The sequence below is a fragment of the Desarmillaria tabescens genome (genome assembly GCF_030435595.1).
Source record: "Desarmillaria tabescens strain CCBAS 213 chromosome Unknown EV420scaffold_6, whole genome shotgun sequence".
Lineage (NCBI taxonomy): Eukaryota > Fungi > Basidiomycota > Agaricomycetes > Agaricales > Physalacriaceae > Desarmillaria > Desarmillaria tabescens.
Window position 1 is genome coordinate 197,247 of NW_026848305.1, and position 22,391 is coordinate 219,637.

At 49.2% G+C, this 22,391-nt stretch overlaps 8 protein-coding genes across 8 annotated transcripts; 5 read left to right on the forward strand and 3 right to left on the reverse strand.

The window, feature by feature from the left end:
- The first annotated feature begins 3,507 nt into the window (after positions 1–3,507).
- Positions 3,508–5,415, forward strand: EV420DRAFT_1034724 (uncharacterized protein). The gene is made up of 6 exons (XM_060465423.1): positions 3,508–3,889; positions 3,957–4,095; positions 4,153–4,311; positions 4,362–4,548; positions 4,599–4,979; positions 5,035–5,415. The coding sequence occupies exons 1-6, from the start codon at positions 3,741–3,743 to the stop codon at positions 5,220–5,222; spliced, it is 1,203 nt and encodes a 400-aa protein (XP_060335380.1). The 5' UTR covers positions 3,508–3,740; the 3' UTR covers positions 5,223–5,415.
- A 1,095-nt stretch (positions 5,416–6,510) lies between these two features.
- On the forward strand, positions 6,511–8,256 carry EV420DRAFT_1263808 (uncharacterized protein; the record flags this gene model as incomplete). The annotated part of the gene is made up of 6 exons (XM_060467194.1): positions 6,511–6,935; positions 6,994–7,132; positions 7,191–7,349; positions 7,406–7,610; positions 7,645–8,034; positions 8,087–8,256. The coding sequence occupies 6 exons, from the start codon at positions 6,511–6,513 to the stop codon at positions 8,254–8,256; spliced, it is 1,488 nt and encodes a 495-aa protein (XP_060335381.1).
- Positions 8,257–8,598: 342 nt separating this feature from the next.
- EV420DRAFT_1034981 (acyl-CoA dehydrogenase/oxidase) lies at positions 8,599–11,051 on the forward strand. Its single transcript, XM_060465426.1, has 8 exons — positions 8,599–8,698; positions 8,756–8,832; positions 8,890–8,945; positions 8,995–9,218; positions 9,265–9,408; positions 9,469–10,256; positions 10,307–10,391; positions 10,442–11,051. Exons 1-8 carry the CDS (start codon positions 8,672–8,674, stop codon positions 10,826–10,828), a joined length of 1,788 nt encoding a protein of 595 aa, XP_060335382.1. The 5' UTR covers positions 8,599–8,671; the 3' UTR covers positions 10,829–11,051.
- An 812-nt stretch (positions 11,052–11,863) lies between these two features.
- Positions 11,864–12,608, reverse strand: EV420DRAFT_1618225 (uncharacterized protein; the record flags this gene model as incomplete). The annotated part of the gene is made up of 4 exons (XM_060475315.1): positions 11,864–11,894; positions 11,945–12,036; positions 12,086–12,181; positions 12,237–12,608. 4 exons carry the CDS (start codon positions 12,606–12,608, stop codon positions 11,864–11,866), a joined length of 591 nt encoding a protein of 196 aa, XP_060335383.1.
- Positions 12,489–13,944, reverse strand: EV420DRAFT_1034960 (thiazole biosynthetic enzyme). The gene is made up of 4 exons (XM_060465425.1): positions 13,703–13,944; positions 13,459–13,642; positions 12,932–13,397; positions 12,489–12,879 (listed from the first exon to the last, which is right to left on the reverse strand). The coding sequence occupies exons 1-4, from the start codon at positions 13,849–13,851 to the stop codon at positions 12,737–12,739; spliced, it is 942 nt and encodes a 313-aa protein (XP_060335384.1). The 5' UTR covers positions 13,852–13,944; the 3' UTR covers positions 12,489–12,736.
- EV420DRAFT_1302529 (uncharacterized protein) lies at positions 13,902–15,239 on the reverse strand. Its single transcript, XM_060468417.1, has 5 exons — positions 14,988–15,239; positions 14,783–14,934; positions 14,669–14,732; positions 14,130–14,616; positions 13,902–14,071 (listed from the first exon to the last, which is right to left on the reverse strand). The coding sequence occupies exons 1-4, from the start codon at positions 15,135–15,137 to the stop codon at positions 14,347–14,349; spliced, it is 636 nt and encodes a 211-aa protein (XP_060335385.1). The 5' UTR covers positions 15,138–15,239; the 3' UTR covers positions 13,902–14,071; positions 14,130–14,346.
- A 483-nt stretch (positions 15,240–15,722) lies between these two features.
- EV420DRAFT_1035036 (chorismate mutase) lies at positions 15,723–17,588 on the forward strand. Its single transcript, XM_060465427.1, has 5 exons — positions 15,723–16,356; positions 16,414–16,435; positions 16,487–16,776; positions 16,826–17,109; positions 17,159–17,588. The coding sequence occupies exons 1-5, from the start codon at positions 16,137–16,139 to the stop codon at positions 17,240–17,242; spliced, it is 900 nt and encodes a 299-aa protein (XP_060335386.1). The 5' UTR covers positions 15,723–16,136; the 3' UTR covers positions 17,243–17,588.
- Positions 17,589–18,019: 431 nt separating this feature from the next.
- Positions 18,020–19,563, forward strand: EV420DRAFT_1263295 (uncharacterized protein; the record flags this gene model as incomplete). The annotated part of the gene is made up of 3 exons (XM_060467163.1): positions 18,020–18,383; positions 18,443–19,060; positions 19,139–19,563. 3 exons carry the CDS (start codon positions 18,020–18,022, stop codon positions 19,561–19,563), a joined length of 1,407 nt encoding a protein of 468 aa, XP_060335387.1.
- Positions 19,564–22,391: the final 2,828 nt, after the last annotated feature.

Genomic DNA, 22,391 nt, shown 5'->3' on the forward strand with positions numbered 1-22,391 from the left:
AGTATCTGCCGGGATTATCACCCAATGACTCGGAATTATGGTTGTTACAATTCAAAGGACGTTAAGATCAGCTAAGTTCTGACTAGATACTTCACGTTCACAGGCTATACAAAGCGTGCATTGACTTTATCGTAACAGGGACACTACGCTTTATGAGAGTTGACTTTCGGGAAACTGAGCAAAAAAAGACGAATAAACAAGACCATATGTTGGTGCCAGTTGATCCGTGTACGTTGACTTCTCAAACACTTCGACCGCGTCGTAACCTGTTTGTCTCTGCCCGGGACCCTAATGCCCATTATAACTTATAAGAGTATCGGTTGGCTCTTGTGAGGGGACTCTGGGAAACAACCAGTAAGTAGGTTCACCCGTCTCGCTGAGATGAATGCGCCAGGACAGACCACTGTAACAGTCAAGGACGGCCCCTTCGCATCATACACCTAGGTCTTTGACACCAGGGCCAATGCTGATCGAGTTGATATACGCACTCCTCTCCCAGGCCAAAGTTGGCCGTACGCTTCCGAGGCAAAGGTACTATGTAGCACGGACAGCGAATGCAATAGGGTCGGATGCATCAAAAGATAAGTAAGTACTATAGGTTAACCACAACAAGGCCAGTTAATTAATCATTTGTAAGGCACTACACGAGGATGATCATGATGGACTCGTGCTCCTAAAGTCGCGTTCCGTTGTTAGTATCGAGCCTAACTCTGGTCTTACCTGGGGTAAAACATGCATCACGGCAACGACCCTACACCCCAGCGCGGTGGATGCCACCGTTGGATAGTCTTGGTACCAAGGGTGACTTGGCAACCCGAGAAAGGCATATTTGACCTGGCATCAACATTTCATGAAGCCGAACAGTTTGCGGGTCGACACATGTACACAATGGCGCAACAAATACGAATTTCCCAACCCAAGTTGCGAGCAACGAATTCTATGACGCATCATAGAATCAACAGAGCCCTGGATGTTGGAGGGATTTCCTTTACTCCTTTTGTAGTAACAGTTTTAAGTCAAGGAACCGAAGCTTAAAAGCAGCCAGCAGCAGGCCACGCCGTGACAAATGGTCGTAGTGTAACCTTGGAAAGCAGGGGAAGGATATAAGCAAGGGGGTTGCGGCCCGGCAAGCCGGCACATCGGGTTGGTCGGTCGGTCGGTCCAAAAGGTCCTTAAAAATTTTTTGCCCCCCTCTTGTAAAATAGCATCCAGAGACCCTAGACACTGCTGGAGGTGTTTATTTCAGCTGATATATGATATTCATGACTTAACATGGCTAAAAAAGCGCCGGAAAAGCGGTCAAAATGATGTCGAAGGCTCAAAACGCCAAGGGCATGCTGCCGGATATCGGCAGGATTACTGAGAATGGAGTTACCAGCTGTAAAAATATTTGGTCAAGTTCGACGGATCCAAAATTGGAAGGGTCTGTCATGTACAGTAGAACGGTGTTGTTGCTAGCAGACAAAAATCATATACTATCAGCATTTAGATCGAGGATGAGAGAACTAAGTATGCGGAAAGCTCGCACTGGCGGATGACTCCGACACGGAGTGATTACATAATGTTTCCTTTGTGGGTATGTTTTTTCCACGGCGGTCGGTCGGTCGGTCCATCGAGGCCTTAAAAATTTTTTCGACCCGATATGATTTTTTCGGTTTTTGCGACCCCCTTGGATATAAGTACGGAGTCTGTAGAGGCATGCTGTGCGCCGAGGTGCCGTCTTACGTAACAATTACCGGGCCATTCCAAAGACGACGAGGTCAACGACAGGCATTTTCTCCGCGAAGGTCCTATCTTTATTTCTTTTTCGCCGTGGAAATACTCTAACTCTATACCAGAGCAAGAAGCAACGACCACCAAATCGCGCATTGAGGTTGTCTAATCCGTGTCAATCGTCCACTCGTTGTTTCTGACTGCATCCACTCATCTTGTTTTCCTCTTCAACCGCTCCAACGTTCAGCGCTCAACGTATACTAATAGTAATGGCTGGTATGAACATATTGCTGCTCATTCACGACGCCGTTAAAGCTCCTCACCCGCTAACTCAAGTTTGATTTTTCCGAGTCGACACTGTCTTTTTTTTTTGGAATCGCCTGCGACGTGGGGCACCAGCTGGTTATCGTGTCTGTAGAACATCCAGGGTGGTACATATCGGGGAGCAAGCGGTGTCGCTGCCCTAGGGGCTCTGAAATATCACGCACCTAGAGCGTAGATACATCTCTGAGGATGGGGGACTACTCTGGATGAGACATAATAGGTGGATTCCTATCATCGAGTACTACAGCCACTAGACTCGTTTCTACGGCTATTCCCTTGTAGTGGTTCTCTTTCTTGCCGTAGGACTTGACCTGTCGAAGTAATCTAGCTCGACATACCTTGGCACCTTCGCTTGGGGTAACTTCACTATATCAATTGGCTGTCAACCACTGATGGCGCCTCCTCTAGTTGCTGAATATAGTCCTGATTATACAACATTTTCCTGGCTCTAATGGTGCATTTCCGATGCGGATTGGTCAAAGATTTGTCAAAAATATTAACGACAAAGCATGCTCAAGGGCCCATGTGACCGAAACTGCATCTGACTGTTTCAACGCTGGAAACACGAACATTTTGGAGTCAAATTTTCTCGTCTTTGGATTATCTTCAAGTGGTAGTGTTATCCTACGCATTGTCGGACTCCCTGCGTATCATCCCGGTCTCGGTATTTCCCGTCCAAGCGTTCTGCCCCAAAACGGAGGCAGACACCTTGCTCAATTCTCACTTCCTGCAAGACTTTTTCCCATCCTGTTAAAGTGCCTCCCTGCCTCTTGGTTTTCCATGCCACTTCATGATCGTGACGAATTAGAATGCTAGAAGAACTGATGTTCCCTAAATTTCACAGATTTCCGTCACCTCGAATCCCAACTACATCCGCACTTTTTGCCGCAGTTCCAATCTTATGGCACCATTTCCTGTACTGCTGACGCACTTGGGCTAGGCGGATGCCGTGTAGACGTGAACACCTTTTGAGAGGTCTCCCACAGACCTGGGTTAGACACAGATTTTTTCGTATCTTTTGCCGGTGATTATTATAAACTCCCTGATGCTCCAGATGATGCGCAACGACGTAGTGCCTCACTGCATACTCCAACACTTGCAAATCTGGCAATGAAAGAAACCGCTGATAATATGCCATGACAAGACTCCATTCCTTCAAGGAATGTTGCTGATATTTCGGCATAGTAGCAGGTGAGCTTTCTTGTAACGCATAGCCTGGAGAGTTTTGTTGAATTTATCACAAAGAACACTAGCGGCAGAAATATCATTTATGCCGATGCTTGGCTAGATATCAGAACATCACGGTTCGGGAGGCTTTCGGCCCATGTGAACGTCTGTTCCCGAATCAACCTTCGCAGTAATTGGCCAATTATTCAATTAGCACCTAGTTGTGAATGCACGAGGACCTCAATCTCTTCGGGACTATTTTTTGGTTTAAAACCTGACATTTCTCGGATGTAACCTTCAGCTTGTGCAGCAATGAGCAACACCGCACCCGGTTCTCTTCCCCTCATTCTTGCGGACACCGCAATGTCACAGACGTCATCTAACATGGGCGGCCTCTCCGATGAGAAGCTGGGAAACCCTTTGGCTATGAGTACGACGAGATTCTCGGAAAGGTCCAATCACGACCGGTAAGGAACATACGACTCCAGGCGTTCTCGATCTACCGTCGTCTATTCTCACTGGTGTTCATTACCAACATGGGAATCTTCATCTCGTACGCGATCAGAGGGTACCACTTCCAGAAGATTGCCTTGGTCACCGCCGCGAATATCTTCATTGCTATTCTCATGAGACAGGAACTCGTAATCAACACTCTGTTCCTTATCTTTTGTTCAATCCTGAAGTCGTAAGTCTTTCTTTCGTCGCCGTGACTGTGTCGCCTTTGTTCTGATTGTTTAATCTTTAACCCGCAGCTGGCCTTTCTTCATCCGTAAAACCGCTGCGAGAGTGTATCACCTTGGAGGCATACATTCGGGCACTGCATCCTCGGCGGTAGTATGGCTCATTCTCCTCGCCGTACAAGCTACACGAGAGCGTGTTAACAACAGAGGGGTAAGTCAGATTCCTGATTCGTTTCCTTCTATGCATACTGATATTGGTTCTCTTCAGACATCCACAGCGACCGTAGTGCTCACTTATATCATCCTGTTTCTCTTGGTCGGCATCGTTCTATTTGCGTACCCGGCACTCCGAATCAAGCGCCATGACGCATTTGAACGTGTACACCGTTTCTTGGGCTGGACGGCAACTGCACTCGTTTGGGCACAGGTCAGATTTTAATTAAAATTCATTGCCTATTATTCAACGCATATTTGCAGGTCGTCTTGTTGACCAACGATTACAAAGGTGACAAGTCGTTGGGTTCTGCCCTTGTGCACTCGGCCGCCTTTTGGTTGATGATCATCCTGAACTTGTCCCTCATTCTTCCCTGGACACATCTCCGGAAGGTCCCGGTTAACAGTGTTATGCTTTCGAACCACGCTGTCCAACTCTTTGTTGACTACGGTGAGGTTGTTTCCCATTGTCCTTTTGTACGGCTTCTGATCATCACTCAGGCCCACACCCTGTTCCTGGGTCTTTCCAACGATTTTCTACCGACCCTTTGAACGAATGGCACAGTTTCGCTACCATTGCAGTACCAGGGAAGTCTGGCTTCTCTATCATCATTTCTCAAGCTGGTGACTGGACCACGGAGATGATCACGAAGGAGATCTATGTGCGTGGTGTGCCCACGTGTGGTGCTCTTCGCATTGTTCCTCTTTTCCGGCGGGTTCTATTCGTGGCGACTGGAAGCGGTATTGCGCCGTTCATGCCGCACATTATGAGTGGAAAAGTTGACCATAAACTGTTTTGGATGGCTCTCAATACCCGGGCAACATTCGGTGATTCGCTGGTGAACTCTGTTTTGGAGAACAGTCCCGGAGCTGTTGTTTACGGTGCGCTGGCATCTGTTTACGTTCTCGGTTTACTCTAATTTGATCCCTGTTTCAGATACTCGCAAGCACGGCAAACCCAATATTGTCAAGATTACGAACCGTTTCGTAGACGAGTTCCAGCCGGAATGTGTCTGTGTGATTTCGAATCAGAAGTTGACAGAGAAGGTCGTTTATGGTCTCCGAAGCAGGGGTATCCTTGCCTTCGGGGCCATATTCGACTCGTACGTAGTAGGTGGATTCTAAGTAGATAAACATAACTAGATAATCAGGCCTGAATCTTATCTGTACGTTATCCACGTGGTCAATTCTGACGATCAAAGCATGAGGGTTGCATCGGAGTTTCTACTTACTCCACCTCTTCCTTGTGTACTCCATCCATCAATGTATCGTTATTGGCCACTGTATTATATCAAGCCTCTTCGATACCATCATTGACATGTTCTGCTACATTCGGCCGATCTTGGCCGAAAGAGTTCTCACGGAAGGTGTGCAGCTCGTATACAGTACCGAATCAAGGATACCTGTCTCCCGCATTCATTGATAGTGGCTTAGTAAAAGTCTTTGCACTGCAACGTTTTGGCGGCGTCTGGGACTAGTCTCGTAAACAATCCTTGTCGTTCAATGGACGATGAACTGGCCGCGTCGGTATTCTCTTTGTATTCAATGGACTGGCCTTTTAAGTACACGGGCTGTCGGTGCGAGATATCAGCGTCCGACTCGGGCCCTATTAAGTCCCAGTGTCGCAACTGAGCAGTAAGGATCATTCCTGTCATCCTTCATTTGTTTGATGACGCTGAGACGCGGGAAGAACCGGCCGACTTCTCAAGCGCTCAAGGGTGCATGGCGCGTGATGCGCACATCACACTCAAACAGACGTTGCATACTGTGGACGCCGATGTACGTGTGTATGTCATTATCTGCGGTGATCGTTGATGCTTACTCAAGGTTTCCTCCCCTGCGACGCGGCTCAGTAAGCAATAAGGAACAATAGCTGTCTGCTTGCTGGATTATTTCGATGTCCCGAGGACCTGTGAAAGAGACCAGCGATATAATTTTCTATTTTTTTGGTTGTCCTTTGTGGCAACGAAGGCTCGAAAGTGGTATCTGATAACCATCCCGCGTCTCCAACTGTTGACATCATTCTTTCATTGCTCATGAAATCAGAACGAATACAATCCCCATGCAAGCCATTGATTGTCTGCCCAATACGCCCATTTCATTGATAGCGATCAAGTTTCCCATCATGGTTCAAATCAAAGTTGATGTCAATTAACGTTCACGCACATATGTGGCGACTTTCGGGCATCTTTTTTCGCTGTGCATATTGTATGTTAACCAACATTTTCCTATTCAAGTGCCCGGATGAAGAAATCCACACTGGCTCGATCTTGGCTGTCGCAGTATACAGCGATAGACGTTACCAATGATCTCCGGGAACTCGCCTCTGCATAATACCAGTCGTGACCGACTCGGGAAACCGCCTCTTTAAAAGCATGCCCATACTCTCCAATGTTTCTTCAGTCAGCTCACGATGGATCCCAACACTCATACAGTCGAGCTTACCCACTCCGCTTCCACCAGTACATCCTCTCTCCCAAACAGTCCCGCCGAGACCGTCGTTCACCACTCTCCTGAAAAGTCCACATCAACCGTCACCGTCCTCGACGCTGAAAAGCAGGTCAATCCATGGGATGGCTACGAGGAGGATGAAATGCCCGAAAAGATCCAGCCGCGCCTGGTGCGCAATCTACGGCTGCAGGCCTTCTCTATCTACCGGAGACTATTCTCGGTCGTGTTCTTAACGAACATGGGTATCTTCATCTCCTACGCAATTCGTGGACATCATTCTCAGAAGATCGCGCTCGTCGCCGTTGCGAATATATTTATTGCTATTCTCATGCGGCAGGAACACGTTATAAACGCGCTTTTCGCAGTCGCATGTTCTGTTCCTCAGTCGTGAGTTCTCTTTACCTAATAGGTGTGAGTGCTTTCGGTCGATTGACGTGTTTTTCAGATGGCCCTTCTTCATTCGTAAGACGGCTGCGAGGGTGTATCACAATGGAGGCATCCATTCTGGTGCTGCTGTTTCGGGTACAATCTGGCTCGTCCTTTTGGCGGTCCAAGCGACTAGAGAACTCGTTCAAGGCAAAGGGGTATGCTTCTGCTTGAGGTAGTTGTTCACTTGATTCTAAATGACTGGTGTATTTCCAGACTTCGGTGGCGACAGTGTCGCTGACGTACATCGTCCTTGCCTTCTTAGTTGGGATCGTCGTATTTGCTTACCCCACCTTCCGGGTCAAACGCCATGACGCGTTCGAGCGCATGCATCGGTTCATGGGGTGGACTGCAACTGCACTGGTTTGGTCTCAGGTACATTTATCGCTCACTCAACTTTCTACGTTGAGTTTCTGACACATTGATTGCAGGTCGTCGTCCTCACCAATGATTACAAAGGTGACAAATCCCTCGGACACGCCTTGGTACACTCTGCTCCGTTCTGGCTCATGATGGTGTTAAGCTGGTCCTTGATTCTTCCATGGACGAAACTGCAAAAGGTTCCTGTTCGAAGCGTCGTCCTCTCCAACCACGCCGTCCGTCTCTTCGTCGACTATGGCCAGTCATTCTTACGCTGTCTCCTAGAAATCTCTGACTCCGTTTCACTTAGGTCCACATCCCGTTCCGGGCTCTTTCCAACGGTTCTCCACGGATCCGCTCAATGAATGGCACAGTTTTGCCACGATTGCTGCTCCTGAAGTGACCGGTTACTCGATTATCATATCTCAGGCAGGTGACTGGACGACGGAGATGATCACGAACCCACCGAAGGAGATCTGGGTGAGGGGTATCCCGACGTGTGGTGCGCTTCGGATTGTGCCTCTGTTCCGGAGGGTGCTGTTCGTTGCTACCGGTAGCGGTATCGCACCGTTCACGCCTCACATACTGAGTGGTAAGATTGAGCATAAGCTGTTTTGGATGGCACCGAATACGCGTGCAACATTTGGAGACCCGTTAGTTGATGATATATTAGCGGCGAGTCCTGGTGCGGTGGTGTACGGTATGTGGAAAGTTTTCTTAGTCGCAGATAGGATCTGATGAGGTTATCAAAGATACGCGAAAGCATGGGAAGCCCGACATCGTCAAGCTCACGAACCGTCTTGTGGATGAATACAAGCCGGAATGTGTTTGTGTTATTTCCAACCAGAAGCTGACGGAGAAAGTGATTTATGGTCTTCGAAGCAGAGGTATACTCGCATTTGGGGCTATTTTTGATTCATAGTCGTGCAATTCCACCTAGATGTAGATAACTTATTAGCTGTATCATACAAGCTAGCAGCATATAATCTAAACACCAAACATAGACTGTTTAGCTTCAAGTCATTTCTTCCTTGTCGAGTCGATCACATACCAGCTTATCGTCCATACCCAGCTGTCGTTGTCAGGGGGAGTTGCCTTCGAGGCTTTTGCTTGAGGCTGAACTAGACCGAGTCCAACATGTACAAGAAAGGGATTCATATTCAATGGTGACGTAATTTTCTTCCTTTGGTCCTTACCCTTAATTGAAAATTCGGAGGAGAGCTCATGACCATGGTCGTTCCTTATTGGGACCTTATGCCGGTACCAATACCAATACCATGGAAAGTATATAACAACGCGCAGTCGGCTATTTTGATATCTGTTACCGGTCTGACATTATGCGTGTCGAAGAAGGATTCCAGCAGGTCTGCGAGGCCTCTACAGTCACCTTCGAGTTGACCTTGATTCTCTTCACCTTTCAGCCTCCTTTTGTTGAAGGAAATGCTTTCACTACGGACCCAGCATTGCCCTCTCTTTTGAAGAGGATTCTTCCGGTAGAGTGCGTACCAATTTTGAGCCGCAACTCCGAGTGTTATCGTTGCTCATGAATGTTCAGCGTGCAGAAGGATATTCTGCCTGATCTTGTTCGCTTTGGTGAAGAAGTGGTTACCAGTGCGTTGATGTATCAATATTTCTTATGCGATGTTACACCATTTTATAGACATAAGAGCCTGGGGTCCTTATGTGTCGAACCCTCAAGTCGTCCAATATGATCAGTGGGGCCGTCATGTTAACGAGCTTCGAACCAGCGAGGGTTTCCGGGAACTCAAGGCTGCCGCCCAGCGCGAAGGCCTTCCTGGCATCTTTTACGAACGCACGTATGGTGAATACAGTCGGATCTATGGTTTTGCAAAAGCCACCCTGATGAGTGGAGATGAACATACGGTATGTAATACGCTCTGAGATCGAGCACGATTAATAATTTGCAAAGGTCTTTTGTCCATTGAGTATGACCGATGGTGCAGCCAGAGTCATTGAACTGATGGGTACGAAGGGTATGAAGGAGCATGTGTTTCCGCGTTTGATTAGCCGAGACCCTTCTTTAGCATATGTATCCGGCCAGTGGATGACTGAGGTAAGCCCGAATTTCAACCGACTCTCATCTTGCAGACTCATGTAGTGGTGGTATTCTCAGCGACCAGGAGGTTCGGATGTTTCTCAAACAGAAACCGTAGCGGCTTCTACTGGGACCGAGCATACACTCGGGTTACAATATTCTCTAAACGGATTTAAGTGGTTCTCTAGTGCCACGGAGAGTGACGTTGCCGTAGCACTTGCTAGAACCGGTAAACTCGAAGACGTTTCACGGGGCCTTTCTCTGTTTCTGGTTCCCCTGCGAGTGCCCTTGCTCCGCCGACCTTCCGACCCCCGTCCTGACGCAGCCAGTAATAAGGTATACTTACATCGTCTGAAGACAAAAATTGGCACGCATGCCTTGCCCACTGCCGAACTCTCGCTCGAAGGTTCAGAGGCGTATCTTGTCGGCGAACTCAACCAAGGTGTCAAAAGCATCGCTCCTGTCTTGAACATCACCCGTCTATGGTCTTCCATAGCGTCACTTGGTAGTCTGCGCCGATGTCTCGCTATCGCTACGTCTTACGCGGACGTACGTCGAATTCAAAGTGGGACAGGACTCTTGCGAGATACGCCGTTGCATGTGGCACAGCTGGCGGATATCAGCTTAACGTACAGAGCCCTCATGCATCTCACCTTTGGCGTCATTCGACTGATGGGCAAAGCGGAATGCCAAGTGGCTACACCGGAAGAAGAGAGGTTGGTGAGGATGTTGACACCAACGGTGAAGGCATTCAATGCGGAAAGGGCTTGCGCGGCGATGGAAGAAGCCATGGTCACCCTTGGTGGAGCAGGCTATATGGAAGAGAATCAGATAGGGAGGCTTATCAGAGATCGCCTAGTGGAAAAGTCAGTCATACAATGCCAATAACACATACGTGTTGCTGATATCTTTATAGAATATGGGAAGGGACCGTGACAGTACTGTCCTTGGATGTTGTCCGAGCGGTTAGAGACCCTTTGGTGCTCATAGCCTTCACGACAGTAGGTCATAACAAACCTGTACACAAGCCGAATTGTTTAGCATTCAACAGTGGGCGCAGTCAGTGATGGCTTCTTGCCCGGACGATCTTAGGGTCCGTATCATCGACGCCTTGGATACGCTGAAGCACTCTGTAGATGGCGCAGCATTAGCTTACAAGGCCCAAATACCGTCCCTCCTACCTAGGCACGCATTGATTCTACTCGGAAACGTGGCATCGAGTCTGTTTCTTCTGGAACACGCAATATGGTCACATAAGACAAATCAGGATGAAGCACAGACGGACTCGGAGGTTTTCAAAAGATGGGTCCTGGAAGGCGGATCATTGACCGCCCTACGTGGCGTCCAGATCATCCAGGGTGCGACTGCCGAAAGGGAAGCTGCAAACACTGCAATTGTGTTTGGGACGGATGCCGCAAAGTTTAGAGCGAAATTGTAATGTCTCGTTTCTGAACATATTCTGGGTTGATTTTGGTCACTCGATGAACCTTAGTGGCTCGAATTACTACGTCTTTTGTTAATACCGCGACATGCGCGATTTATTGGACTGCTGTGTTAGTAATACCAATAGGCTCGAATCAGTGCCAGTCACTTGATTGGTAATTGCGCGATTTTATGGATGCAGTCAGGGCTGTGCGCGATTTAGTGGATATACTGATTACTATTCCCAAAAATCATATATAAGGCCTCTCGCCTTGCAAGTTGTCCCAGAAATCCAGTACCACCAACATTAGCCATCGAAACTCATTCAAGCCAACCATCAAGCAATAATCATGTACACTGTGCGTACAGGCTTCCAGCTATACCCTCTGCATTGACCTCACTACTGTTACCCAGATTGCCCAAGTCCCAGTTACTCAGGCTTGTGCAGTCGCTGCGTGCAAATGTTCTTCGTGAGCATCGTTTTGTTTACCATCGCACGGACTACATGCTCATCAAATCTTAGCTGCACCTGCACCCAGTGCGCCTGCAATGCGTGAGTACTATTGGTTTACATCCTACAATACATGCTGACGGATATATTCCCATTGGAACAGCTGTTCTTGCGAGGGCGGACAATGCCAATGCTCTAAAGCCGATAACAATTGCAACGCGTGAGTACTGTTCCACACGAGTCAAAGGAACTTTACGCTGATGAGTAGATAATATAGCTGCGTTTGCGACGCCGGCGACTGCAAGTGCAGCCGATGCACGAATTAAATCCAACGAAGAATTTCTAGCAGCTATGGAAGTTTATGTGTATTAGTATCGCCGATCGAATGAAACTTCCTGTTTGTGTCTCGTTCATAGATTTCGATGTAACCCGTAAGGTCAAACATCACCTACTGTGAATCCAAGTCGACCAACTCCCAGTATGTGAAACTTCATAGTGATTCATGTGAATCTCATCCCGGTCATACGGCAACTTTGTTACTTGACTTGACTTTATTTAATATGTTGGTGGTACAATCATTACTGGATAACTTGAATAACATCATGGCGCTGTGTATGGCACAATGTGGCAACTGAGGGCCCAGTTATTGACTACAGAAAAATTAAGAACACAACAACGTACCCGAGCATCCCTCGTCCGCCCCAGCCTTTTCTCGGTGTTAGGCTGAAGAAAACCGGCTGACTGTCTCGAAGAGCTCTGATTGAAATACTCCGCTATGCAAGCATCAGATAATGTAACGGCATAATTGGAACCCAAGCCGACGTTTTCATTGGCCCCTACGACCTCCGCCACAGCCTGTAGGGATGTTGGACCCGTAAGTGAACCAAATTTCACGATGAGATCCTCGCGCTTCAAACCCTGAGAATACAGCAGTTAACAAGAAATCACACTTGAATAGAGATGATTCGCGTACCGCATCCGCAGCCGGACTTCCTGGTGCCACTCCGTCAACTCTTGCAAAAGGAGTGTCAGCAGGCGACTCCGATTCCTGAGGCACCAGACTCGGATCGTATATGTTCTCCAACTTCTTCCCAATCTCGTTCATCAATGCCGCTAGATCATTCCGTAGCTCGATTATGCGTATCCGCGCGCCCCGTACCGCGTAAATGTCGATGTCGGCCCGAGGGAACCCATCCGGGTCGACCAGAGGAGAATGCAGCGTCGATGAGTTTGCTTTCAGAATAGATAGCTGAGCCTCCAGCTCCGCCTCGATGTTGGATTTCCGGTCCATCAAGACACGGACTTGTTCCCTAGGGCTGTCTGGTGAAGGCAATTCCATACCCATGGTGGTAGTACTGTATCAAGTTAGGTAAGGGCTGGACGCGTCATCGATTACGATCGCGTGTATGATCGAACGTATTCAAGAAAATTCTCTTGGTACAAGTACAATTTACATTTATACATTCATTCAGCTTATCCAACGACTTTTCCACCTACGATTTTCGCAGCATCGTAAGCACGAATAGCTTCCTTGGCCGCTTTGATTCCACTACCAATCATAGCCCCAAAAGTGGGACCCATTCGGTTGGATCCGTCGTGCTCCGAGAGTTCCATGCCTGCGAAATACCAATCAGATCAAAACAGTGTGGGGCAGCGTTGCTCATTTACCAGTCATGATAAGGCCCGGAGCTACCTGGCGAGTGTTGTTCACAATGGCTGGCTCGGCGCGGTTCATATCCAAACCTCGCATGTTTCCCAGCTCTTTCAAGAGACCCGCGCTGACGAGCCTCTTGGCGGAAAATGCGCCCATGGGTCCGTCATGCCCGGTAGCGGATACAATGACTGGTGCAGTAATGGTGTTGGGATCCATGCACGATTGAGTGTCATGGTTCAGAGCTACAAGAGTCCAGTTGGTGACCACGCCGGCTACGCGTTGTTTTCCTGCAAAGTCTTCGTGGATAATGAGGTCCTCTACGGCCGTGGCGTTCATCAAAACGACGTTAGGAAGCTTGAGGACAGCAGACAGCAGGGTAGAGGTGAACAGCGCTGCGTGTTTTACTACTACGAAAGGACCTTCATCCTCGTAGGGAACGTCGAGCTCCCTGAGGAATGCGTCAGCCGGCTTGCGAATTATCTGAGTATAACTTTAAGTAAAGCCATTCAACCGAGAAAGCGATCCTAATGGCCCGACTTACCATGGGAGACATGAGCTGCCCACCCAGCCACGCTCCACCTCCAGGCGCGACATTGGCTTCGATAATAGTGACTTTAAGGTCGGGGCGAGTGGAAGCTAGATGATAAGCACAGGTGAGACCTGCACTTCCAGCACCGACAATAACGACGTCGGAAATCGCTCTGTCGTACATGGTCTCAAAGTACCTATGGAGGATCATAAATTGAGTTCTCGTCGAAGATCTGCTAGAGGGAGTGCCGTCCTACCGCTTGATCATGGCCCTTGAGACTTGGGACTCCTGAATGGGAGCAAAGCGATACTGTCCATCATAGTCCTCTGCCACATCCATGGAGGCCTTTTGCGGGAAAGAGGTGGGTGCAGGGGCACTAGTTTGAAGAAGAGGCGCAGGTGCCATGGTGAGAGATCAAGAAGTATCCCGTGGTTTATATAGCGAGTCAAAGGAATTCCCCGGGGCAAATTGAGGTCCCCATACGAATACAGTTCCCACGTCGGTGGAGTATCGGAGTACCATAAAGGACCCCAATACAGGATTCCGTTGAGACATTACCAAAGGCGGGGTTATATTTCAAGCAATTCATCCAATGACTCATAGGATTATCATAATCCAAATCTTGCTATTTGCCTTTCAATCAGAACTAGATGAAAGATAATTTGAAAACGATTGAAACGCACCCATGGTCTTTCGATGGCTACGATGTCCTAGGAAATGCCAGAAGCTTGATCTTACTGCTCTTCAATCACTCGAACAAACATATTATACGGGCTCTTATATACAGATTGCCGTTAAATCCAACGTTGCGGGTGCTATAATACAAATAGACCATGGCCTGAAATGATAGTGTAACAGTATCGTGCGGTATCGTTGATGAATCGTGAGGAACAGACCTTGCTACGCAGTCAAGGACTTGGATATATCTTCGTACTTTCGAGCTTCTGCTTCTGCCACTTGAATATTCTTGTTAAGCTTCTCCTCTCTCTGCAAGGCCCTTTGCTCCATTCCCAAAACGGTCAAACGAATCTGATCAAGACGCGCTAACAGCGCCGCGTTGTTAATGTCACCACTGGCGTCGGACGCGGCAGAAGGGAGCGAGTGTCGATGCCCAGAAAGAGTGGCATGTGGCTGGAACGCTGCTGGACTCGGCGCTATGTCTAGTGATACCTATCGAAAGATGAGCCACGGTGAAAGTCCTATATGCTTAAAGATCCCTTGCCTGCCAATTGTCCCCCGCCAACCGGGCCAACTCACGTTCCAGCATTTTTTCACGTGTCTTTCCTCTGAAAGTTGGGTCAGCGAGGACGATCCCGGGCCTTGTGTACGACCGAACCTTTCGATATCAGCCATACAACGCTCATTCTCTCTCTGTGTTCCTTGAAGAAGGAGTTCCAAGTTCTTATGTTCTTTTTGCAGCTCCTGGACAGATTCTAATGATGGCCTTTGAGCAAGCTGCGCCTGGAGTTGCTGGACTTGGGTTTGTAACTGATGAATACAAATAAGTTAACATATTGGAAGATGAGAAAGAGGCCACAAACCCGATCACACTCTCTATCTTTCTCAATCAGTTGCTTCCGAAGGACATCCTCATTCGACTCGTCGCCTTCTCTAAGAACACCAAGATCATCGGATATTAGGGCTAAAGATGGGCGTGGCTGATTCCGTACACTTTGGGATCGCCTCATCATGCTTCTAGATGAGATAGATGTGCAGAAAAGAGCGATTCTTGGTGGCAAATCACGCGAAGAAGGTAAAAGACAGTCAATTGTCGTTGGCGGTTGACATGAAAGGGAGGTTACTGTTATACATAGACAAACATTGGAAGTCGGACCGAGTGCCGCATAAATGCACCGTTCGTACAAGGATAACGCGTCAATCAGCGTCAATCGCGCTTGCCACCGTAGATTGCCGGTTAACGTGCATGTCAACCCTGCAACCCCGCAAGAATATTAATCGACTCGGACAAATTCCATCCAGATTTTCACTCATACGCTCGGCAATGATTTGAGCAAGCCAGTTCTATGAAGTACTTGACAGTCGAGACTGGATACTTGTGTTGAAATGACTCTATCATTGACCCATTGAGGAAACGCTTCCGAAGAGCTACTCAGTGTGGCTGCACTTGTCCTGATCGTCTGGAGGACACAGGAATCCTGGACAACAAAGACGCTACGAGTCTCAGTTATACGAATTGATTACCAAAAATGCCAATACCGTACCCGGTACCGGAAAATGTTTTGAATGAATGAAGGTACCGCGGCTGTAGGGGACCCAAAGGTGGATCCTGGATTGCAGACTCCGACACATTCAATGTCAGCCAGAGATCGTGATTAATTACTTGACATCGGGTGCTATGTACTGTAACGAGCTAGAAACTACATAACTCCGTCCGTTGCGCGGTATTAGTGCATTCTAACAGGTTGCTGTGCGGGGCAGGAATGCGGGGTGGCACGTATGGGATTCGATCGTGGTCGCTGATCTGTGACGGCCGACAGAGCCGCGGCCGAATCACCATTCCCAACTCCTTCCGCAACGACCACGATTTCAGCTTTAACTGAGTCCCCTGCTGAATCGTACCGACACTCTGGACTACTGGAGTGCAAGGCCAGCTCGACTTTGCTATTTCGAACTGTAAGTCACCATCATCTCATGGTTAGCCTGTTAATGAGCCTCGCAGTTCCACGAAAATGCAGTCAAACCTCACCATCGGCAATCCATTGTCGTTGGACCGCATTCGTTCTGTCCTGGTCAGGCTAGAGGATACCATTATCTTCTCCCTTATCGAGCGGGCCCAGTTTGTCCACAATGCTCGCATGTATCAGCGTGGTGCATTCAAGGAATTGCATGACATCGGATTCAATGGTAGCTGGCTAGAATGGTTTCTCAAAGAGACCGAGACGTTTCACGGTGAGCACATTTGTTACCAAAAGGGGCTCCAGTCGCTTATCATCATCTATCTATCAGCCAAGGCAAGAAGATATACCAGGTGCATATCCCCTTGTCCTCATATTTCCATATGCTCATTTTTCTCCTTCAGTCCAGACGAATACCCTTTCTCAAGCGACCTGCCAGAACCCATCATACCGCCCTTATCCTTTCCGCAAATATTGTACCCGAATAATATCAACGTGAATCCATCCATCCTTTCATTCTACACCCGCACCATTGTCCCCCGTATAACCCGGCACGCCACCCTGCTCCTCGCGGCTTCAAAACGGGCCAAGGGAATCGTCGGAGACGAGGAGTATGAAGATGACGGCAATTATGGAAGCGCTGCAACAATTGATATCGAAGTCCTGCAGGCAATCAGTAAAAGGGTTCACTACGGTACCGCTCTATGCTAGTAGCCACCTTTCGTCCTGACATTTCCGATTAGGCAAATTCGTTTCCGAATCCAAGTTCTTACAAGACCCTGCAGCATTCATTCCGCACATCCTGAAACCTAACCGGGAGGCATTAGAGGCACTCATAACAAAACCAGAAGTCGAGCGCAAGCTGCTGATCCGATTACAGAAAAAGGCAGAGACGTACGCCCAGGACTTTGCCTCCGATGGAACTCAATTAGCCAACGGAAATGTGAATGGGGCATCCAAAATTGACGTTGCTGGTGTGGTGGAACTTTACGAGAGTTTCATTATCCCACTGACAAAAGAGGTCGAGGTAAATATGTTTGTTATTTATGGAATACCCAAATTTACTTTTGTCGCAGGTGGATTATCTTCTGCAACGCCTAGTTGGGCTATCAGATGCAGAGATCGACAAGTTGGCTCAGAAGGGCAGCCCCTCATCATGACAGTTCATTGATACGGCCTAGATCCCATCATCTACCTTCTACTTCTACTATAATTAAGGGTAGATGTCAGATCCATCTTCGTAAATGCCCTCCCTCCGGTACAAAAGTAGTGTCTAAGTATTATGGACGTTACCCCCTCTATTCTGATATGCGAAGTTCCGAGTTGTTCGTCACTGTTATCTCACCATTGCCTACGTAACTGTTTGTCCCCGCGATCCCTTTCGAATTCATAAGTACTAGTAGCCGGGCCTCCGAATGTACTCATTGTCGGTTTGAACTTACACCCTTTGGGGTATTCCTTGTATTTGTACCCATTTACATTTCATATCGGACACCTTTTCTGTCGAACTGCGTTTCGGAGTCCTAGGTCGATTGGGACCATCCCGATTTAGACAAAGAAGAAAAGAAGCCAGGCCCCAGGCACGGAAGCCGTGGGCGCGGATAGACGGGTCGGAAGGTACAGCCACCGGCCGGACAGTAAAAGCACGTGACACTGTAAACAACTTAGTCAGCAAGCAACATCCTTGTGACAGGCTGTGACCCCGACGCCCTCATCGGGCTAATCCGTCCCAAAGAAGCTAGACTGGCATGATCCTAGATTGTATAGAATCTTAATCCCGCTCCTCCCATCAGAGAATCATTCAAAGACGCTTGTCCGTCATCTTTTGAATGACATTCTAGTCATTTCCGCTCCTAGAACCATGGTTCTCAAGTAAATGCTAGCCGCTCCACCTTCAAAAGGCCTTCACAATCCTAGCCTTCCTCTGGTACAGGCATATGGCTCCACTGAGACTGGAACAGCTGCTGAATCCCCTTCCAGAATCACCGTTTTGTAGATCTGAATCCTCTCTGGCAGCCACTCGCATCGAACACAATATTCAATTGAACGGCCGCACCACGCTGAAGACTCTGTATCACTACCCCGTAGACAAGGTTATCCAATATCCCGAGACCTCTGAAGAGATGGGAGGTGGTAACATTGGCCACCTCTTCACTATGTCTTCCGGCAAACAGGTGTACAACCCTCTGAAGGATTTTGCATATTCTTTAGGCGATCCTGGGAGTGCAGGGCGCAAGAATGTCCACATTTACCTCCTTCAGGATGATTGTGGTAAGCCGGTTCCATGCCAACGGGTATACCGTACATGTACGTAGGGATTGCCGCTTCTTTGTGGCTATGTTCTGACTTTCATTCCTCAGGTCAGGGTGTCAAAGTCTGTCCCTACGTACCCGCTGATCACCGAGACAGAAGGCATACTGGTGCATCCCGACACTCTTTGGAGCTTCAACTTCAGGAGGAAAGGGCTCTTGCAGCAGAACCTACTCCTGGGCAGGATCTTTTCCAAAAGACCTTGGCGTTATGGGTAGCTATCAGAGACGGAGGGTGCCCTCATGAGCGGCAAGAAGACACCTTCTATTCTGATGCTGAACAGGCTTGGAACACCAGACGTGACATTACTCCTACTAAAGCATGCCGCAGACAGCATATTGCCAAGAAGTGCCATGGGAGGATAGAAATGCGATGGAGCAGTAACCTGGGAAAACCATATATTGCATACAAATGTCTATTAATATCTTTTACTTATGCCTTACCTTTTCACCTATACAGATGCCAGCATTATAGCATTCATTCTAAAAAGCACTACGTCAATCACGCTATATCGGATGGCATGTACAATCTTGACTACCTGGCTGCCCTGTGTCAGGCCGATACCGCTGCTATCAATTTCTGGGAACAGAAGGTGCAACAGGAAGGTTTTGGACCTTTGGTTCCATGCAGTCATGTTCGGAATCATTCCTCCATAAAGGTTAACTGCCGTATGTCCATTTTTGATAAAATAAATCCTTTCCTTGTATTAACCAAGCATCCAGCATACACTCACCGATCCTGAACAGACGGAACAATGTTCATGACCGAAATGATTAACGTATTATGCGATTCCAAGATCACAGCATATATACCGCTTCCTGAATACTGGGAAGTATGCCCAAAAGTTCTAGTTGTCTGCTGTTCTCCTCATACTCACCCCATCCCATTACCGGCCACTACACCGGACCCTTTGAAGTGTCAACTCACTCAGATGCTTCAGGATATGGGCCCAGACTTGCCTGATCTTACTCCCCGTTGCCTTCTGAGGCACCCCCTTTTTCGCTCATTCCTGAGGAAGTCCCTTCCAGACTTTCCACACCCAATGGCGACAGACCTTCATCCTTCTCTGGCAAACCTTGATCATCTTGCCTCCCTCATCAATACATCAGTGAAACGCCAGTTCCCAGAAGGCACGGGCTTGCAAGGTAAGACATTGACCCCTCCATCCTAATCTCATCGGTGACTGTTTTTTCTCAGGTGTAATCCACCTTCAAAACCAAGAGGGTCTGATCTCTTCACCTGGGGAAGTCTATATTCGCCTTGTTGAAGAGTTACCATGGAGTGAGTTGGACACATTAGCCAACTACCATGACCCAGAAGACCCGCTTCCACTCAGCGATCAGGACCACACGTTCAAAATCATCATATGTATGATGCCACAGTTGTTACGGTTTATTCATTTTCTTCTTTTCTTTTCTTTCCTTTTCTTACTCAGCACGGTGACGCAAGAGCGATCACCACAGACGGTTTCTCACAGTACTATTATTAGTACATCCATTTGTATTTAAGTAGAGCCTCAGCTGGTTCAAACCCCAGCTTCGGCTAAGGTTAATTCTACCTAACATCGAACTCCGGTCTTCTGACTATCTGCCCCACCGCCTTTTGTCGCCTTTGACTTGCTAGCGTATCGCCTACCGAAGTGCGAGTAGCGATCCTAGCACGATCTAAGTCGATTAGAGTTAGTGGCTAACATTTAGCCGAAGCTCGTCTTCTGTTGCCCAACGACTTACCGTTGCCCAACATTTTCCCTGTCATTCTCTTCATTGTCGTGGCACTTTCCGTGTTGCGATTCCTCCTCAACGACCCTCTGGGATTGGTTATTGTAACCATCCTTCGAGTGTTCCTCGCTTGCGCATACGTCCCATCCCCAGTGTTTGCAGGACTACTCCTGTTGCTCTGGGTCGGATTTTTGCGCCATTATTAAAAACACGAAACCCTTCATTCTCGCCCTCCAGCTCGCATCCATATTGACAGTTTTGCTGTTGGTATTGACGAGCACCTCCACAGACGAAACTTGCGAAATCCTGCTGATGAACGGTTCCAATTACGAGACCGACCTCAGCTTGATCATCGCCCTTCTCATTGTTCTTACCATTCTCGCTGTCTATCAGCTTGCATGGTCAATCGTCGACTTACGCCAAGGATAAGCCCACTTATGGATGCCCTGGTCCGACTCCATTCTCGCCGTCTTCACGACTTTTATACTCTTTTTCTTATCCATTATTTTGTACCGACTACGCCGCTGTTTTCAACAACAGAGACGAGTCCGTGCGCAACTCCCATTCCATTACGTTCCGAGCACTCCGGCGTACCCGCCACCAGTCATTCACATACCCGCGGCATCCCAGCAGACACTAGGAAATGTCGCATCAAACAACTCCGGGGGATCTGGAGGATCCCTCTACACATCGTCGCGACCCAGCTCGCGATCCTCAGGGTCGAGCACCAACTCCTACAGAAGCGCCTCCAGCGCAGCAGTCGACTCAATCGACATCACCGATACCCGGGGCGTATTCCTCGACCGAGGAGACTCGCCCCTACCAGGCCTCTTCGACCAGTCTCCAGTCGAAGGCGAGTCAAGCCACGACGGAGGCCGAAGACCCGTCACCAGGCCTGTGGACGAGAGCGAAGAAGAGGTTGATACCGAGTTCGAAGGGGACGAGCTCACCGAGTTCGAGAGAACCCGCCTCGACGACCTCCTCAACGACATCTACCCGAACACGGAGGAAGATGCTACCTATACCGGAGACAACTGGAGCGGAAGGTCTTCAACACGGTGGGTTGAGGCAAGGTGGGGAGACCCAGACCTCGGAGCAGAGCGAAGGAGGTTTGTACAGAGGAAAGAGGACGACTACGACACCGATTCCGGAGAGCTTGGCCTCGGAGCCTCCGTGGCTACCACCGGTACAGCTGACTCACAGTCTATTTCAAGGTCCTGGCCAACCGATAGGGGAGAGCCTGTCGCCTGGCACCCCCGGACCAGTTGGGTCTACGCCGACAACAGGGAAGAGGCTCCTGTGGCCAGAATCGCGCCCAGAAGAGAGCCTGACCCGATCCCTGAGGGGTCCGAGGCCTCTGCGGTCCCCTCCCCCGTCTCCTCGCACGAGCCGACGAGTGGGCAGCTTTGGAGCGAGTTCCCAGACCTCGACAACGAGGAACTTGGAACAGTTACCGCTGCCGAGCGCCTTGCCGGAGTCTCCAACTGGGAGCCGTCAGTACCAGGCTGAGCCTTTGCCACCCCCGTCCCGGCCTCCCAGCGTCCGTGGCCCCTACTCTACCACACGTACGTCGAGTCCCTCGGACTCCCTCAGCGAGCCCGACTCGCCCCAGAGATCGAGGCCAGAATGGAGCAAGGAAGAGCACATGATGCACGCATCAGGTGGGCTGAAGAAGACGCGCTCCAGGGACGAGGAGGCTGGTGGGACTTACCCCTCGAGCCCGACGCCACCAACGCCGAGGTCGAGAATCGAATCCGCGCCGCCGCCGTTCGGTATTCCGGAGCCGTTCGAAGAGCCGGCACCGACCTCGAGGCCAGAAGGAGAGCCTGGAACGCCTACCAGGACGAGATCAGCGATCCCGACTCCGACATCGGGAGGTGGAGAAGAAACAGGGAGATCGACCGCATCGCCCGAGAGAGGAAGGAGGCAAAGAATGCTGAGTCGGCCGCCCAACAGCTCCCTCGAGACCGAGGTGATGAGGGCAGTTCGGACGGTCCTAGTCGACCCCCTAGCCCCTCGGCCCACAATATTTAATATCCTACCATGGCATGGCCTATATGAAATTATGATGGAGGATATGGAGAAGGACTCCCAGTGGCTCCTCACGGAGGCGGGAGAAGATTATCGATACGCGAAGTCCCTAGGGGACGTTTACTTGATGAAGAACATCCTGGAAGTAGAGACGTGGCACAAGGCCGCCGTAGTATGGAACCAGGTGTTCCCTAACAACCAACAGCCGGGCTGCGCGCCTTATCGGCGACCCCAGCCAATGCCTAACCCG

Excerpts from the sequence above, each read along its gene's own strand:
- EV420DRAFT_1034981 (XM_060465426.1), top strand. The coding sequence starts at position 8,672 with ATGCGTGTCGAAGAAGGATTCCAGCAG. Across the intron at positions 8,833-8,889 it reads AAGAGGATTCTTCCGGTAGA|CGTGCAGAAGGATATTCTGC; the intron begins GTGCGTACCAAT and ends ATGAATGTTCAG. Across the intron at positions 10,257-10,306 it reads AGAGATCGCCTAGTGGAAAA|AATATGGGAAGGGACCGTGA; the intron begins GTCAGTCATACA and ends ATATCTTTATAG.
- EV420DRAFT_1034960 (XM_060465425.1), bottom strand. The coding sequence starts at position 13,851 with ATGGCACCTGCGCCTCTTCTTCAAACTAGTGCCCCTGCACCCACCTCT. Across the intron at positions 13,643-13,702 it reads TCAAGGGCCATGATCAAGCG|GTACTTTGAGACCATGTACG; the intron begins GTAGGACGGCAC and ends GATCCTCCATAG. Across the intron at positions 13,398-13,458 it reads GGCAGCTCATGTCTCCCATG|ATAATTCGCAAGCCGGCTGA; the intron begins GTAAGTCGGGCC and ends AGTTATACTCAG.
- EV420DRAFT_1035036 (XM_060465427.1), top strand. The coding sequence starts at position 16,137 with ATGCAGTCAAACCTCACCATCGGCAATCCATTGTCGTTGGACCGCATT. Across the intron at positions 16,777-16,825 it reads CAGTAAAAGGGTTCACTACG|GCAAATTCGTTTCCGAATCC; the intron begins GTACCGCTCTAT and ends ATTTCCGATTAG. Across the intron at positions 17,110-17,158 it reads CACTGACAAAAGAGGTCGAG|GTGGATTATCTTCTGCAACG; the intron begins GTAAATATGTTT and ends CTTTTGTCGCAG.
- EV420DRAFT_1034724 (XM_060465423.1), top strand. The coding sequence starts at position 3,741 with ATGGGAATCTTCATCTCGTACGCGATCAGAGGGTACCACTTCCAGAAG. Across the intron at positions 3,890-3,956 it reads TTTTGTTCAATCCTGAAGTC|CTGGCCTTTCTTCATCCGTA; the intron begins GTAAGTCTTTCT and ends TTTAACCCGCAG. Across the intron at positions 4,312-4,361 it reads CTGCACTCGTTTGGGCACAG|GTCGTCTTGTTGACCAACGA; the intron begins GTCAGATTTTAA and ends GCATATTTGCAG.
- EV420DRAFT_1302529 (XM_060468417.1), bottom strand. The coding sequence starts at position 15,137 with ATGATGAGGCGATCCCAAAGTGTACGGAATCAGCCACGCCCATCTTTA. Across the intron at positions 14,935-14,987 it reads AAGATAGAGAGTGTGATCGG|TTACAAACCCAAGTCCAGCA; the intron begins GTTTGTGGCCTC and ends TGTATTCATCAG. Across the intron at positions 14,617-14,668 it reads TGGCGGGGGACAATTGGCAG|GTATCACTAGACATAGCGCC; the intron begins GCAAGGGATCTT and ends ATCTTTCGATAG.